Source organism: Columba livia, chromosome 3, assembly GCF_036013475.1.
Source record: "Columba livia isolate bColLiv1 breed racing homer chromosome 3, bColLiv1.pat.W.v2, whole genome shotgun sequence".
NCBI classification, from domain to species: Eukaryota; Metazoa; Chordata; class Aves; order Columbiformes; family Columbidae; genus Columba; species Columba livia.
In genome coordinates this window covers 88,772,301-88,790,760 of record NC_088604.1, presented here as the reverse complement: position 1 = coordinate 88,790,760, position 18,460 = coordinate 88,772,301, and the positions used below count along the sequence as shown (strand labels likewise).

General features: G+C 33.9%; 1 protein-coding gene across 1 annotated transcript in view; it reads right to left on the bottom strand.

The window, feature by feature from the left end:
• Positions 1–18,460, bottom strand: part of DNAH8 (dynein axonemal heavy chain 8) — a 147,484-nt gene that overhangs the window by 127,258 nt on the left and 1,766 nt on the right. Inside the window, exons 2-14 of the mRNA XM_021289465.2 lie at positions 17,245–17,525; positions 16,431–16,565; positions 12,835–12,919; positions 11,836–11,984; positions 10,527–10,716; positions 9,864–10,027; positions 8,740–8,916; positions 8,323–8,436; positions 5,790–5,897; positions 3,612–3,713; positions 1,916–2,062; positions 771–968; positions 148–224 (exon numbers count right to left, since the gene is read on the bottom strand). Coding sequence (XP_021145140.2) covers positions 148–224; positions 771–968; positions 1,916–2,062; positions 3,612–3,713; positions 5,790–5,897; positions 8,323–8,436; positions 8,740–8,916; positions 9,864–10,027; positions 10,527–10,716; positions 11,836–11,984; positions 12,835–12,919; positions 16,431–16,565; positions 17,245–17,517 — 1,919 coding nt within the window. The 5' untranslated portion in view covers positions 17,518–17,525. The remainder of the gene's footprint in view (positions 1–147; positions 225–770; positions 969–1,915; positions 2,063–3,611; positions 3,714–5,789; positions 5,898–8,322; positions 8,437–8,739; positions 8,917–9,863; positions 10,028–10,526; positions 10,717–11,835; positions 11,985–12,834; positions 12,920–16,430; positions 16,566–17,244; positions 17,526–18,460) is intronic.

The window sequence follows — 18,460 nt, the reverse complement described above, 5'->3', positions numbered from 1 at the left end:
CTTTTATTATGATTAGATGGTTCAGAACGCCAATAATGCAAAATTCTTGATTAGGCCCTTTGTCCTAAAATTAGCTGTGTTATTTAAATTGTACTAATCAGTAGTTTGAAGTTACTTTTAAATATTTGAAAACATAATTACCAATACCTTTGAAGTAACTTAAGTGCATTCTGTGAAGACAAAATTCTCCCAAAACAGGTACGCATAAATGTCTGTAGCTGTCCCTAAAGAATATATCAGTTAGTACAGTTTTTCTAGTCATATAATGGTTTTTTCATGTCTGATAATTTCTTAACATAGTAGCATTCAAAATCGTTGCTACTTAGAGCACAAAATAGCAGTCTTCACTGGTCTATGCTTACTATAATCAATAAATAGATAGTGTCTGCCAAGTAATCTCTTAAAATGCCAGACAATTTTAGCAAAGAATCAAATAATGTATTGAAAACAGATGCAGTTTTGTTCTGCCCAAAATCTGACCATGTGCCTCCAGGTAATAAACCACCTCCATGTAGATCATTCTGTCAGGTCTCATTATTTTTGTCATTTTGGCTGCAGAGTAACTAATCTTCAGTGAGGGCTCTAAGATTCATTTTTTTCGGCTTACTTTGGAAGGAGAAGAAAGAAGGGAAAAGCCTCCTGCCAGACAATCACAAACTCTATGACCTTTGGAAGAAGAATAATGTAGCCTATTCTCAGTCCAATGTGTCACTGACATTCAGGGAGATACTAAGTAGTTAATGTAAGTTACGTGTAGCAATATTACTTACCTCTACACCTTCAACTTTCACCACAAAGTCTGCAAAATCCACATCAAAATCTTTTTTTCGTGGATCAAGGATGTCATATTGCTTCATTTGAACATTGCGGTAGATATTGGTGAATTTTATTGCCATAATATCGATTCCTTCGATGGTAGACTGACTTAGTGCATCAAAAGTTTGTACTACAGTTATGATATTTGTAATCTGAAACATAAACATTATATTCATGCTCATAGCTAATTATTTGTTACTTCCTCTATAAACTAAAACCTGAGTAAAATAAAATAAACATTAGCCTCTTTTCTAACTACTGCATTCAGAAATGTGTTGCTTCTGAGCTTCTAAATCAAGTATTTCAACACAGCATGGTTAATTTAGTTTTCAACATCAATTCTCACCACAACCCAATACAAAGTAAAATCATCTTCATTTTTTTGATGGTAAAGGGTTCCTTTTTTTGTATTTGACTCTTAGATTCAATAGAGCTATATGGAAAAACAGTTAAAACATGACATACCGATAACACAAAGATTTCACAGAATAAAAAAAACCCAACCACACAGTTCAGTATATACACTGCATGACAAAGAAAAATATCAAAGACTCAAAGAATTCCTACTCTGTGATCAATGTCCCATTTTTCTCTTATCTCTTGTCTGACCTTATTCTGCACCAAGGAACATCTATTTTCTTTTCCATGCAAACTCAAAGAATGCCAGTTTAAAATTCTTTCATCAGCTTAGCAAGTTAAATGTTAAGACCACACCAAGCATCAGAATCACCTTAAGGACTATGCTTGGCAGCAACAGGAGATTTTAATGCTTTGGGACACCATTCAAAAAAGCAAAGGTGTGTTACTTTTCACATAATTTTAAACCTCCTAAAATAATGATATAAGTCTAGATCAATTATATTATTTCTTTCCACACTAATAGAGGTAAATTGACAAATCCCAAAGGACACTGGGAGGTAATTGCTGAAGTATTGGGATGACTTACTCTGTGAAAGTGCCTAATTTCTCTCAATGAAGAGTTAAAAACTCCTTCAAAGGATGATTAAGAACATGTATTTTGACAAGTCTTCACTTCTTAAACTGTTTTCTGGAGAAGTTGTTCCTCTCTACCGATAATAATAGGACACAGTACACTCACTTTTTCTAATCTCCTACAAAAAGCTTCAGATTTTCCAAAAATGTATGTTTCCGATACTTCAAATGTCTGTTCTCTTCGAGTTTCCAAAATCTTTTTCTTTGCTTCCTGAAAGCATTTCTGATATTCTTTCAATAAAAACATGCAGTCCTAGAAAGTCAAGGAATACATACCATATTCATTATGCTATGCTAATGGATGAGAGACTAGAGAACTCAAACTTACAGTCATTCCAAAGTGGTTAATTATCACTCAATCTAGTTTCAGTCAACAGGCAGTAACGACTTAAATACAGTGGTTTTCTTTCAGTATGTGTAGCAAATACAAACGTACAACAGTACGGTAACACTGAAAGACTTATCATTGGGAAATTAATCAACAAAAGAAGAGGAAAGTTCTAGCTCATGTTAAAGAGTGGTTTAGAGGCCAGTGAAGAGCAGGTGATAACTACTCCTCTAAAAGAGACGTTCAAATATTAAGAAAAGCCATTATCTTAATTAAGAACAGTCAGGCTGTCCTCTGGACAGGAACAAAATTTGGCACAACAGGGTATTCTACTTGGAACTCTCAGGGGACCTAGAGCAAATTGGTTATATAAATGAATGTCTGTTGACAAGTCTGAGTTAAAGCGAGACTGAAAAATAATCTCAGTCGATCAGTTATGTAAAATACTAAGACTTTATCAGATGTAGAAATAATGACTGGTGAGAAATGCAAAGTCTGTAGCCACTGGAATATGAAACCTAGTGTCTCTTCTCAGAAACAGACAGCAGATTTTATCACAATATACTGACAGTCACCAGACTGTCTGAATATATACGTATATATAAAAATTGACTATGAAATACAGGAAATGAAAAGCGATCCTCATTGAAAAGAATGTTCAGATCTTCAAAAATACACAGATACTAGAATGAAGACTGATCACCATGATTAGAAATCGGGCTTATATTTCTCTCATACAATAATGAAGGCATGTCAGCAGTAGAACAATCACCAGATCACCTCAATGAAGCAGATGAATCATTAGAATCATATCATCCTGTCCGTTCGGGAGACATACATTCAATACGCTTTCTTTTGTACCACTGGATCTAATTTTTAAAAGACTATGAAATTCTGTGCCTTTCTGGGTAAGATAGGAATTCAATTGTTGAGGTCTGATAAAGGAGAAGGTGGAAAATCAGTCAGTATTGGCAACCAGCAACCCCAAAGCTGGATGTATTTTGTCACAGCATATTGCATGTGCTTAATTTGTTCTTAATATGTCACCATCAGTGGAAGAAGAGGAGAACTCTCGTAGGATTGAATCTTCATGGTGTCCCAAGGAAATCCGGCATCCGAAGGAGCTACTGTAACAAAGTGGGACTCTGTTCAAGTAACAGGTTCCTCACAGTAAAGAAGATAGTACCATATAATATAATGCCAAGGGGGAAGAATGTGGATTATGTACAATAATAAAATTCCTTGGTCGCACATATGGTGAAGATGCCAATTCCAAGGTCAGTGACAGACCACTCCAATTCTAATTTCAACAAATGCCAGTGGGCTAAAAAATGGTAAAACACTCAAAGCTTCATGAAATAGAACAGTAAAGAGGTGTGAAGTACTTGATATATATTGATATGGACTTCCTTGTGCATATCAATACGTAATTAATAGGTTTTATAGGTAAATGAAGAAATACCAAAATACAAACCTTAATTTTTCCAATGACTGTTGATGTCTCCTGGTCCCAGACACGAGACAAGCCACCATTTGTAATATATGCTCTACATGTCGTTACCATTTGATTTGTAACCTAGTGCAGACAAAAAAACCCAAGTACGTCTCAAGTTTTTAAGGAAATCTGCTCATTTCACAAAATCTAACAAAAAAATTCCCACATGCATGTATGAACACTATTGGAGCTTGGATAAATTTCAACTGTGGGAACAACAGTGGCTAAACAATATATGTTACATACATAATACCCTATAAAAAAAATCTTAAAACATTCCCAGAAGTGTATTTAAGTCCCAGAAAGTATTTGTAAGTACTATTAAGTCCAGCAATACATATGCATGAACACAGAATGCCACCAACCATAACTCAAGAACAAAGGGAAGTTATTTAACTTTAACTATTCTTCACTTATGTTGTCATCTTCACACTTTGTAGTGTATGCATCCTTATTTGAAAATGGGCATTAAAGCATTTTCTATCCTAGCACTATGTCTTTACCTGGGTCTCCCATGGCTATGGAAAGGAGAGAACATTTTCCTACTTCTCAACCACAAAAATCCAAAGTTTGTAATGACAGACAGAGAGAAAGGAGTATGGAAGTGAACACAGATATAGAAAACACATCTCAGAAAACAGCTAAAGGAAGATATTTTTCATCTATTACATATTGTGAACAATTCAAAACAGTTCTCCCAGCACATGACAGTACTGTAAGCAGGTCTTAAGAATCCCTAACTCAATAAAGACTGAAAACTGTCACATCAAAGGCAGCTTCCCACTGTAATACAATTACTAGTTAAGTTGTAGATAGGACCTCCAGAGTCACCTCTGATGATCTTTAAATGGAAGTAAACAGTAAGGGGGACCTTAAGCCACTGGATTAAAATAGAGCTTTTTCCTTGCTATTTCTTAGCACAGTTTCATGTAACCAGTTTGTTATTAGCCTCTGTAGCGAAATCACAGAATGTTAGGGATTGGAAGGGACCTCAAAAGATCATCTAGTCCAATCCCCCTGCTGGAGCAGGAACACCCAGATGAGGCTACACAGGAATGTGGCCAGGCGGGTTTTGAACGTCTCCAGAGGAGGAGACTCCACAAACCCCCTGGGCAGCCTGTTCCAGTGTCTGTCACCCTCACTGAGAAGAAGTTGCTTCTCAAATTTAAGTGGAACCTCTTCCAGTTTGTGCCCATTGCCCCTTGTCCTATCATTGGTTGTCACCAAGAAGAGCCTGGCTCCATCCTCCTGACACTCACCCTTTATATATTTATAAACGTTAATGAGGTCATGCTCAATAATAGTCATTAGCAAGCATCAATACACAAACATATAAAAACTTATTATATAACAGTCTATATAAAGAGTAGTGCATAATCCATACCTCAGATCAGATGTATGGAAAATAGTCCCAGCTGTGGATAAATATAGCCTCAAAAAAGCACATATTTTTTAATATTCTAGTTCAAACTGAATTGTAATAAAAGCTTTACACTTAAATCTGGGGTGTTAGGGAAAAAAAAAAAAAAAAAAAGTGGTGTAATAAGGGTCTACTATGAATTTCCCCTCTATGCTTACTGGAGGTGTGTATTTTAGTTATGAAGGACTCTGTTCTAAATCCATTACACAAACCATATTTTCCTCCAGTGAATACCTGAATTTGGCAAAAGATATTGTTATAACTAACTAGCTGGTCTTAATTTTCTGTTTAAGGTGATAAAGATTATAACTTTTCAAGTATGACTTGCTTCTAAATACAGGAACCTTTTGTCTTTCATACTTTTGGAGGAACAACCTAGTCAGACTGATAGCAATCTGGTTAATTAGGTTTTCAAGGCTGATAATAAAAGAATCTTTGTCAATTCAGTGATTTAAGAAACAACTGAACAGAATGATTCAGATCAGGAGAATAACCAGAAAGAAAAAAAAATTTTTTTGCTGAATCAAGAATAACAACTGAGTTCCTTCCAGAAGGCAAGTCCTCTAATCCAAGTTCAACCCTCTCCTGATAAACAGACTTATCTTCCTTTCCCATGCAGACACTCACTATTAATTACTATATCTTAACAAATGTCCTACTGATTTAAACAAAATTAGGGTTTTTTTTCTGAAAAATCACATACTTTTTATATTTAATATTATATTTAATATATTTACCTTTATAAACAATGATGTCATTCTCTCAGCAGTATTGTAATATCCTGAAGTTCTGTGAATCATTCGTATAGCATTTATCAAGTTTGGTATTGCATGTGTCATTGATACCTTAAAGCAGAGTTTTGAGAAAAAAATTACTTTCTATTCTTAGCAACTATTTGTATTCTATTGACAACTTCTAAATGACATTTTTCCCTAAATCACATGGACCAATCTTCAAAATGCTTGGCATCTTACTGAATAGTTGTAAAAACAAAACAAAACAAACAGAAAACCAACCAACCAAACAACTAATCATGCTCAATAAATTTTAAACCTCAACTAATAAAAACAATAAACCTCTTACATGGATTTGGTAAGAAGTCCCATTAAAGACAGAAATATGAAGATGCTATTTAATATGCTAATTTGGAGATCAAAATTGAACCTTGATTCAAGAAGTAGAGGTTGCATTTTTTGGCACAGAAGAAAGTACAAGTACAGCTGTTAAATATACTCTATGCAATTACACTGTGATTGCAATCATTACACAAAATGTTTCATTCAGACATTTTACATAACTCATTAAATAATTGTCACAACGTTAATTTAATTAGTAAGTGCCTAATTCATTCAATCATCATATGAAACATCTAAATCTTTTCACATGTCTCATGAAATCATTGTTCATATCATTAAAATCAAACTGTGGTATTCAAAGTGTTCAGTAAGTTTACCACTTCCGGAGTATTTGGAAAAAAAAGTTAAAAAGAAAAAAAAAGTAATAGATGAAAATTCATTAACATTATCAGGGATTTAACCAAATTGCAATTCAGAACATCAAGAAAAAGTAATTTTGACCATCAGCCCTCAAAAGAGAAACCAAGCTCCTGTCATTAACTTCAGGCTTCAAACTCAAAATAAACATACTAATACTTTGGATAGACATAGCAGACATTTGCATTTGGCAGAAGAGTATGCAAGAAGGTTATACGGTATTAAAACAACCCTCAGTGTGCACGTGTTATTCATCACTCTCTCCCATCTCCAAAATGAAATCAGGAGATTCTGAGTCTATTTGTTTTCTTTTTTAATCATTGAAAAAAATTAACCCCCCTGAATAACGGACTGTACAGAGTTTTCTCCATTTCAAAGCCTCAAGTTAAACACTCAGTCTAAACTTCCATATCGTAACCCACTTCAGCTCCAAATGTGACTACATGTGATACTGCGTAAACTAAATGCCATATTTTATGTACACACTAAATATTGTATTAAATCTGCGAGTACTCCATTCCTAATCCACTACTATTTCAAATGCTTTTCAATATTGGATACTAAATTCAACTCAACCAAGAACATAGTTATTTTTAAAACAGGATATATTTAGCTTGGATGTCATTATTTTTAATTTGAAAACCATAAAAAAATCCTATATAAATTATCTTGACCTCTGGAACAATGTTCAAAGAAAGGAAACTGAAATTCAGATTTATCCAAATTGTTCCAGATTAAATAAAGATGGTTAACTATTCTGTATTAGTAAAATTATGAACCCTTTAATGGGTTTCTACCTACAAATCTCTGTGCTTAAGATAAAAAGAATTTTATCTTAATATCTCATATGAAGCACATAGTCATTTTGGCCTGGTACCTGGCACCCTCTAGTGATACTCTGAGCTGAAGACAAACAGCATCTTCTTATAATGATACTGTTCATCATAGTCCTCTCCTCTACTATTCCACGCAGTATCAATTCTATGTCATATATTACCACAGAATTTTGCATTCTCTCAGTTAAAACTTTGACGTATGATCCTAAGCTGCCAGAAATTCAAAAGAAATGCAGCACTTCCTGACAGAGGACAGGAGGCAGGTAAGACCAAAGCCAAGGAGCACTGAAAAACAAAGTAGAACAAGCCATTTTTCCTAGCGTATTCCCTCCTTCCACCCTGTTCTGCAACAATCACTAGAAGCATACACCCATTATCATGATTAATAGCGAATATTAAACCTAACAGCTGTCACCTTGAATTAGGGCTGACTAGTCTACATGGGCAACTAGCTGGTACTTCTGCAAATAGAAGCAGCTAATACTGTTTTCAATACCAAAATATTAATTTAGGACGTCACTAGGTTTCATTATTCTCTATATAACCGAAATATTTATATTTTGGTTACAGCTGTGTGATTATTGACACATATGGAATTTTCAATTAATGACATATTTTGAGATTCTTGCATTACAAAACATATACCTGTTTTAGCTCATTTAAAAAATAATATTTGCAGCAGGTCTGACTTACTAGGCAATCATACATATTTACGTTTATTGATAAAATACATATTTTTAAATAGTATATTTTATGTAATGTAGAATAAACTAACACTTTAACATGTAGCTTCATAGGCATTTAGAAGAAAATATAAAGAAAAGAGAAAAGTAAATGAGAAAAATTTACTTTTAAGCAAATACAAAGAAGATTTATTTTGCCCTGGGCATTTGATGTAAATACCTAAACTATCTTTGAAGAATGAAGAAAGACATACTTACAAGATCGTAGTTGTAAAGTGGCTGACAAAATTTTTCAAGTGTGCCTAAGTATTTCACATTATCTTTTGCTTCATTTGCTGCATCTGTGATTCTGGCATCTAACTCTTGCCACATCTAGAGGGAAAACAGTACTGTAAAAAACTTCAAGCATACTAAACTATTTCTTTAACTTGCACTGTTTTGCCAGAAGTAAACCTTGGTAAATTAATTTTTAAAATGTATTTTCAAAGCAGCAATAGAAGTTATTTTCATTTATGAAAATTTTTGTCTGTATCTCTAAAAATGTCTTGTTCTTTCTCTTCACATATTAATCACACCAGCACCATATCTAAATTTTCCTCTGTTCAGATGCAATGAAACAAAATATATATTACAAGCCTTGTCTACTATAGTAAAAAAAACAACATAAAGAATTACCCGTAGTAGTTTAGAACGTCCAACAGTCAGAACATTAACGACAGCTTTGCAGTTTGGCCCTTTGATCTGCTCAATAATAAAACTAAATTTTGCAGACATACATCTCCAGTGTTCTAGTTCAGTCAACGGACCTGAATCATCAGCTTCTTTCCTCATCTGCTTACTCTCAATCAGAACCTGCAACCAGTTTGAAAAAATGGCTACTACAGAGACTACACAAATAAAGGAGAAGAAACACTCTTGAGGATGATAACTTAAAAAGGAACAAGCCTGCAGTTATTGACACATGAAAGTGTTTCTGATTCGGACAAGCATCCTAAGTCTGAAGCATACTTAATCACATTCTTAAACTGAAATGAAGGCAACTAATACATATGTTCAGCTTCTGTCATAAACCAGGTGAATATCAGCATATACTCATATCTTTTTCTTTAATCAGAATCTATGGATTCAAATGCATCAAGTGTAACTTCACTTGTAAAAAATTTGAAGAACTATTTTAATGAAAATGTTAAATATCAGACATAAAGTCATAAATGTACTCATTTGTATATTGAGAAAAATGCAATCAGCTTTTTGTCTTTTACATTTTTATTCTCATGAGCTAAACATAGTATACATAGTATGCCCTTACAAGTAGAGTATATCTCAGTCTACACAGATTGTGTATTTTGATGAAGGATTCTGTGTGTTATCACAGAAGTCTCAGACACCAATTTCTTGGATAACTGAGACCTCACCATGCAAGAGTTACAGAGGATCAAGAATGTCCTATTGGATCTGGTCAAAGATCTTTCTAAGAGTACTATCTCATATCATGTCTGGCAGCAGAAACTTAACAGGTTATGTATAGAGTATACATTACTGTATATATACGTGGTCCTTTACCAGTGTTATTACTCCTGCATCCTTCTGTCCTCTTACTATTTGTGCACGAACTGTTCAAAACATCTTTTTTGTGCTAGACTGTAAGTTCCTAAGGATAAGGACTACCTACTTCACCTATGCATTGGAGTGAAGTACTTTTCTTTTTCAGCAGAAGCAGCTGAAGCCTTCAGCTAACTTCAGGCAAGTCTCATATATAATTTATAAATACCCATATTAATGTAAAAACAAAAACTTACCTGTTCAATTTGTCTATACCATATCATAAGTACTTCCTCTAGCTGGTGAACCATGTCAGGATTCTCAGCAGCTGCAGCTATGTTCTCAAAGTACTGGAGTTTAGAAAAATTAATGTAATCTATTTCTTTCAACTCAACAGTTCCTTCAATGCTTATTATAGCCCCTGAAGAAGAAGGAAAAACAAAACAACAACACAAACAAAGAAACAAATGAAACCAAACCAATCGAAACACAAAACAAACAAACAACAAAAAAAACCCACACCAAAACAAATGACAAAAAAGCCACACACAACACCAAACCACACAAAAAAAAACCAAAACAAACCATAATTACAATACAGAACAATTAAGTTTCTAAAATGAATTTCTAAAAATGTAAGTAATTTAAATTTGGGAATATGTATGCAATCAGTGTTGTTTCAACATAATAGCCATTTTACTGCACTCATAAAGCAGAAAATTCTTATTTGAAATCCAGTAACAAATCACTAGAGTACTTTCTTAAGTAAATAATGTACCTATGTATTTATGCAAATAATTGATAGTATTGTTTTTCCTTGCAGAACTTGAAAACTTCCTTATCTATGTGCTACTGCTTTTAATCAGAAATTCTTAAGCAGAATTCCTCTAGTTTGATTGCTTCCTAAATACAACACTTACCTTCTAAAAATGAAAGGTATCTGTTAATATTTTGCATTAAATTCTGTCTGTCTTTTATGTCTTGTTTGGACTGACCTAAAACGCCCCAATTATTTGTTGCAAGGATAGCAGGGAGAAAAATCTTTCCTATCATATGCTTAATACCATGTAGAAGTCCTTCAGTGGCATCAAAAACACCAAAGAATACATCCTGCATTGTAAGAGAATGGTGGTTAGTAATGCAGTAACTTAGCCTGGAAATGGTATTATAAAAAATCAGCGTATTTTTTATACAGGCACTTCAATTTACCAATGGAAACTTTAATGTAAGGAGACAAAAATCTTCACAAAATAATAGTACTGGCAATGTGACCATAAGGTACTGTTTTCAATGACAAAGGGAAGTCAATAATGATTTAGTACAGTTTTAAAAGGCTGACAGGTTATATTTTTGTAATTTCAGTTATTTTCCCATCATACAGAAAGTCTGGAAATTTTTAAATAGTACATAACAATTAAAAATATTCTAAAAGTCCCCATCTGCAATTAGGTACTAAGTAATGAAATGCAAGTAGTGAAAATGCTTCAGATGTCCATATCTGAAATAATATTAGAAGCAATTATGTGACTGAATGTATATAACTTTGAATCAGATGAAACTTTTGTCTGCTTTCCAAAATTAAATTTTACAAATTGTGACTATATTTAATATTCCAATATTTTAAATCTCCTCTAAATCAGCGTATATTAACATACTTCATCTAACAAAGTTTCTAGGACATAAATTTCCTTCAGTAAGGACTTTGATGCAAAAGTAAAATTTACGACCAACATTGAGAATCTTGATAAACACACACTTATCTAACAATTGCCTTGTAAAGCAGAAAAACTCATGCTAACTAATTTACATAGGAGAAACATGCATTCCACACATTCAAAGACAAATAAAAGAGAAAGGTCCAAGTAAACTTTTCTCCCCATATTCGCAATAAGGTCTCAGTGAGTCCTTCTAGTTTAGAGATTTTGGTCACACCTAAAACGTACTTAGTGGCTTTAACCTCTTCAAAACCAGCAAGGAGAATGAGACATTATACAAATCCTCACCTATTTAACAAGAGTCCTGTAAGACACTAAATTCACAAGATATCCTGAGTATAAGTAATACAGCTGTTCATTGTCTACCCAAAAAGGAGAGCAAATAGCATGGTACAGCTTAACATTCAAAAGATGTGGTTACCAGTAACTTTAGTTATGTGTCAACAGGGAAACGAATAACCAAACAAAATTGTTACTTTTACAGTTTTTAGTTTTTAAAATAAAGAGAGAATACCTCATGTATTGTTTTTTCATTTATAGCATTGTCATTCTTAAAACGAACAAAATAGAAGCATAGTCCTGCGCATTTTTCTGGTGTATTGTCCACATAGAATTGCATAATTTTACTTCCTTTTACAACTCCTGGAATTATCCGACCACATTCTGAAAATAATTTCATAGGTGTCACTATTTTTAAAGTTAAGAATATTATAAAATGTTTAAAATCAATAGCATGAAATAAAATTCAATAACGAAATAATTTATTTTCTTCTTTTGTGTATAACAGAATCAAACCCAGCAGATTTCATGGCTGTAATTAACAACACAATGAAAAATCTACACTGAACATGTAACATTTGTCTTACTAAGCACTTTTGGCAAATTGTACTACACTGAATAGGGAATTTGCTCAGGTCCATCATACTGTGTTAATTTCTTGGAACTTTCTTGAGGAACTTTGGCTATTTGGATTTACCCTATCAAACAAGAAGTCATGCCTAAGTGAGAAAATAGAGAATTTCAGGCACCCTCAGGTCCTCTGTGGATATCATCCTATGTAATACGATAATTTAATACAAATAGGCAAGGGAACAGCATGTTCAGTGCTTAGAGAATCATTACAGATTTTAGACAGAAAATTCTAACTCTATAACAAGCATATAAAAACTACACAAAATCAAATATTTATAATAAATCCAAATTCAGATAGATTGTATGAAAGTGCTTTCCAATGAATTGAACACTTAACTCCTGTAAGAAAAAAGCTGCAATGAATTTAAGATTTTAGAAGAATTTATCTTTTTATAGCCTTAGCTCCAAGTACGGCTAAAATTGACTGATTTTTTCTAAACTATTTGACTTGAAACAAGCATTTAAGAGACGAATTTTCAGTTATTAGAGCAAAAGGCTGCAAAATTATGAACAAGTAAAACCAGACTTTATTCTGGGAAACATGAAACAAATTTAACAACAGAAGGCACTATTACATCTGCTTGTATTACTAAAAATTTACCTATTCCTGGTGCTACTCCTTCTTGATAGAAAACTTTCAATGCTTTACTTCCTCCCTTGGCAAAAAAATAATCAAAGGCTTCCAACTGTTAAATCAAAAAGTGAATACTTGTTACTCAAAATGTTTGTATGTTCCTTGAAGACATGCAAAAATAATGTGACCATGCCACTGTATAAAGTTTTGGTGGTATGTAGTGTTTATCCTCAAATATTGTGAGTAGTTACAAACCAACATAATAGATATTTCAAATATCACCTTCAAGTATTGAACCTGCACACACAGTTGGCCTGGCTCCTGACAACCATATAGCAAAACTTGATGATCTTGTCCAGTAATGCAGAGACACTGAAAATATTTTGTCACTTGCAGAGATCTGTAAATCTAAAGTATTAACTGGAAATAACAGGCTATAAGAGACTTAGAAACATTCGCAGCAGATTTGCATGACTTGACATACCCTGCTAGTGCTATTCTACCTCTAATCGTAAGAGATTAATTTGTAAAAGAGGAGTAACATGACACATGAGGATTTTATTCTGAAAACATGAATTGGTCACATCGGCTCCAAAACATTTTCATGATGAGCAAGATTTTGCTGACCTCTGGAAGGGCAAAGATCACATTCAGGGGAAAACATGTTGCCCCATAATTAGCTTGCTGTACCTGTCCATAAACTGGCCACCTTAAACCACTATGGGTTTCCAGATGGCCATTTTGATTTTGTCATGTTATTCAAGGTGCTTTGGATAGTAAGGATGCAAAGCCTTGAAACAAATACTGTTTGTGTATGGATTATCATTCTGAAGAACTTGCCTGAAATTATAACTAGAGTTTCCAAAATCTGAATTTTCAAACTGCCCTAGGCAATTTGTGTGTCCTGGTAAAAATCAGGATCTGTGATTTAGCAGGTAGAGAACAAAGCTCTGAAAAGCACTGATAGAAGGTTTGGAGGAGATCAGAAAGTGGTGATCTCGTAAAAATCCAGCTTCTTCCACAGTCTCTGTAGTTATCTGCAAGGATGACTAACTCAACAAGATGCGATCGGGCATTCAAACAGTCCAATCGAAGGACTCAACCTTGTTAGTGAGACCTCCTGTTTCCTCCCCCATCAGAAGAAGTCAGAAATTTAGCTAGCAAGTATGTGTGGAGATGCATCACCTGTTCAAGCACAAAATGTACACTTCTAGATGTGGCATATTTCCTATGAGCATGATCTTTCTCCAAAAATGAAGAAAAATCACATCTGAATCAGAAAGGTGATAGGAAAATGAGTAATACCCAGGTGGATAGAATTTAAATCCACTCCTCTGAGAAGGGAATATTGTGCAAAAATAAAAATAAAAGCAAGGCAGCTCTAGAAATGTATGCTGCGCTTTCACTTTAATAGGTACTAGTGAATAACAGTGTTAAAACCTGTGAAAGAGAAGAAAAATTGGTAAAGCACTGAAAGGGCAATGACAAAAATCAGAAAAAGATTCACCCCTATGTTGTAGGAAAATAGGAAATTAGGATTTTAGGCCTATATCACTGTTATAAGCTGTGCTGCTAAGGCTGCAAGTCTCAGCTTGTCCCCTGTATAGTCCTTACCCAGAACCACGAGCGTGGTTACCTTATGCCTGCTTTGTACCCTTAGTTAAGACATTGATAAATGCTATTCTTAGGGTTGCTGATTTCTACGCTAGACTGGTGAACTATGGATAACAAATGAGACAGGTGGAACTTCAAAAGAAGCTAGCCCTGCGACCCGATGACCTTTCGTTCGGTACTTGCCAAGAAAGAAGAAGTGGAACCCGCAGACCACTGGAATGGAAGGAACCTGAGGATATCGACAGTGATAGATATCAACAGTGATAGACAGTGATAAATTTTGTTTAGTTGCATAATACCTGTTAGAACCCTATATAATGACTAGTTATACTGCTGTATGATTGTCACTCTTTGAGGAGATGACCCAACGCTGCTGTTCCTGTGAATCTTCTACAATAAATACTGCTCAGAGTAACCCACAAGAGTTCGAGTCTCTATCCAGCGCCTACCTACGACCTTTTTTCACCCTACAAAAAGCACCTCAACCTGAGAGGAACAGAAAGTAAATGGTAACTTTTGGGCTTGTATGATTATACAGAGAAGATAAGACTTGAGCTGTGCTTGTGGGTACCATTTCAGCAAACAGATTCTGGTTCAAGTACATGTGATACAAACACTCACTGTATGACTACAGATACAGGCTAATGCTTTAAAGGGTAAAACTTAACTCACGGATGTCCAAGACATTATGTGCATATGGGAATTGATTAACTGACAATTTGTTCAAGAACAATGTTGACACAGCCTCAGAAGCCTAAACTGTGTATGAATAAACTAAAACTGGAAACTAGAAAATTTGCAAACATAAAACATTTTCAGATGGTCCTGACTACAGAAAAAAAAAAAAAATCCCCCAAAGCAAACCAAAACTATAAAGCCTTAAGCAGCCAAAGATTCTCAAGTGTTTGAATTAATCAAACTCAGAGTAGAACAGTAGTTTTACATTAAGTCATTATGATCTAAAACATTTAGCAACTGAAAAAAAGGAAATGTTAGTTGATTGACAACACATAAAGCACCTCTATGTTTTGTAAGAAAAACCAGGACTGTTTAATTACATTTTATGATATATAAATATCAGTAAGCAAACAATAAACAACAAATTTGGTATGGGACTAAACTTGGCTTGTAAGTGAACAGCTAACGTTCTAACAATTGATTTATTTGATCAAAGGAGACAATATCTGGCTGAGTTTTGAATGCTCTAACAGATGAAAATAACATCATGCAATTAGAGAACACAAGGGACATATCTTTTCACATATAGCCATACTGACTTTTGATACTCTACTAAGAAAGCAGTTTAGCAACCTTAGCAGGTTGCCCTGTTTGTTCAAGCTCTCTGAAATACTATGAAAGATACAACACTAAAGACACATAAAGAATGACTGACCTTTCAGAGGTTCCACAAGCTTGGGATCTACTCACTTTACAAACCCACTAGCCCATCTTTTTAACATTTAAAAATAAACAAAGCACTCAAAACTGGAAATTATTTAATGGGTCTTTTAAAATGTAATTACATTAATTAAATGATGCAGGATTAATCTTCCCTCTTATAACTAAATAACACTAATAATTTTCAAGATGTCCCTAGGAAGTTACACATCCTTTTGGAGAATCTTTGGCATTTCAGTGAGGACTTGCTTAACAAATAAAAACTATCATCTTTAGAACATAATAATGTCAGGCTCAGATGGATGAAACTTGTTGGAATTGGTGGATATGACAAGAATCCCTTGGGTTAAAATAACAGAAGTAATTATATTTTCCTTAAGGTAAGAAAGATAGAAAAGCTACAAATAAAAACACTGGGAATAGTTTCCAGGTATATTTGCAAATAAGCTGAGCTATTTAGTCAGGTATCATTTTTTATTGTTGTGTACCTTATTAACCACATTTTCTGACAAAAACAATCTAAATTCTGGATAATGCTTCCTATCAAAGGAGCAATCTGCTACATATTTTGACTATAAATTGAAATCAACAAGCATACAGAACAAACTCACCGAAGGGGCATCCAAAATCATTTCTTCCACGGTGTTTAAGTCTAAACCTAGAGTGATACTGATAAGTTCAAATATGTATTTATATGAAGCATTAATTTTTGTTTTTCGATGTTCTCTTGCTTCTTGGAATCGAGCCTAAAACATTAAACATGTCTTTCAAAATAAAGATATGCAAAGTAAGCACAGCAATGACTTAACTTGGAACTAATGCTGAAATCTACGGTCTTGTATTATAAAACTACATACCTGCCCTAATCTTAAAAACAAACAAACAAACCAACCCACAAACAAAACAAAAAAATTAATTTTCAGAGGCTAACAAAAGAACCAATTATTAAGAATTACTATAAAATGTAAAGGGAACTCTGAGGTTATGTCAAGGATAAGCAAGCATTAAATACACTACAGCTAGATTTTAAGATATTTGTGTGCCATATTATTTGGTTTTATTTGTCACAATCAATATTTCACTTTAATATATCAATAAAGAAAGGTCATAACATTAATTTAAAATAAAGTATCTTTAATAAGTAAATATTGGCAGGAACTAAGCTGGGTACAGCTTTGCTTCAGTATAAATAATTCAGCTAATATCTCCTGCTTCCTTCCTGTATTGCTTTAAAATAAAACCTTAAAACACTGCAAACATTAAAAACAAAGACTCACTTGCTACCGGGAATAATTTACTAAAAGAACTGAATATTTAAAAAAAAAAAAAAAAAAAAAAAAAGAAGGGAAAAAAATATAAACTGAATTTACACATCTGAGAAAAGAACCAGAAATCTACTTCAAGACCTGAGGTTGAATAACAAACCTTTTTTTCTTTAAGGATTTCTTGCATAGATAGAACTCCACTAGTGCCCCGGCAAAACCTAGACAACTTCCGAACTGCAGCAGAAACAGACTCTCGTGAAGAGGCCAAGCTTGGTATCTGTCGAGAACTGCGTGCAGATTTGGTTACAGCATCTTCTGGGGTAAGGAGAACAGGCACAGGACTCTCTGTAGTAAGATTAAGCCCAGCACTATTTCTGGAAGCATCTTCTCCAGTGTTTGAACTCTCTTTACTATTTTTTTGTATCTTCTCCATTCTGAAATCTGCAATTTGAAAACAAACCCAAAACCACAAAACAAAAACAGAAATCAAGCATTTATAACAATCCAGCTTTCTCAAGTCCACTTTTCCAAGACGACCAGAAGGAAGAGCAAAAAACCCCCAAAATGACATCATCTCTAAACTGGTTTCCCAGGTATATAAATTTAATAATCTCATCAAGGCCTCTTCAAGTTCTTAAGACAATACACATTTATATACATTTTACGATAGGTTACAAATGTCAAGCTGAAGATGATTAGAGAAAGACTTTTTTAATAATTTACCATACATTTTTTGTGACGACCTTTTTACATAATAATTATATTTTTAAGTATTAATGCTTTCACTGAATATCTGATTACTGAGAAATAAAATGGTTTAGAATATAAAAGATTTGTTTAAATATTAGTTTGCAAAATTGACATACAAATTCAGCAACTAAGCTTATGAAAAAACTTGTATACACTTTCATACCAGGTCTTAAATCATTGCTCACATATGCACGTGATTTTTATACAAATACCTCACCATGCATAATATTCTTGACGTGCATGTTTGCAGAAGCAATGCAAGATGTAGCGTGTTGGATAGTATTTTTTCAGTGGAAAAAATTTAATCTAGTGTCAGACATCTTCAGCACAATGAAACAGAGTCAGACTCCCTCTTAATTCTGTGCCAAAAGCCTGGAACACTGCAGTTCATAGGGAAGAGATGTCATTCTTCAACAGGAGAAATTTCCCAGTCCATTTGCCAGAAGCCAAGAAGCAGAAGGCTAATTGTCCTAGATGGGGATTTCTACAGTGGCCCAAAAGGAACTATATTCATGGCTGACTGCTAAGTAGTAGGCTGTTATGCAAAGGTGGGTCCTTCCTTTTTCTTTTTTTTCCTCTCTTCTCTCCTTTTCTACTCCACTAGCTCATGAGCCTAGTAAAGTTTT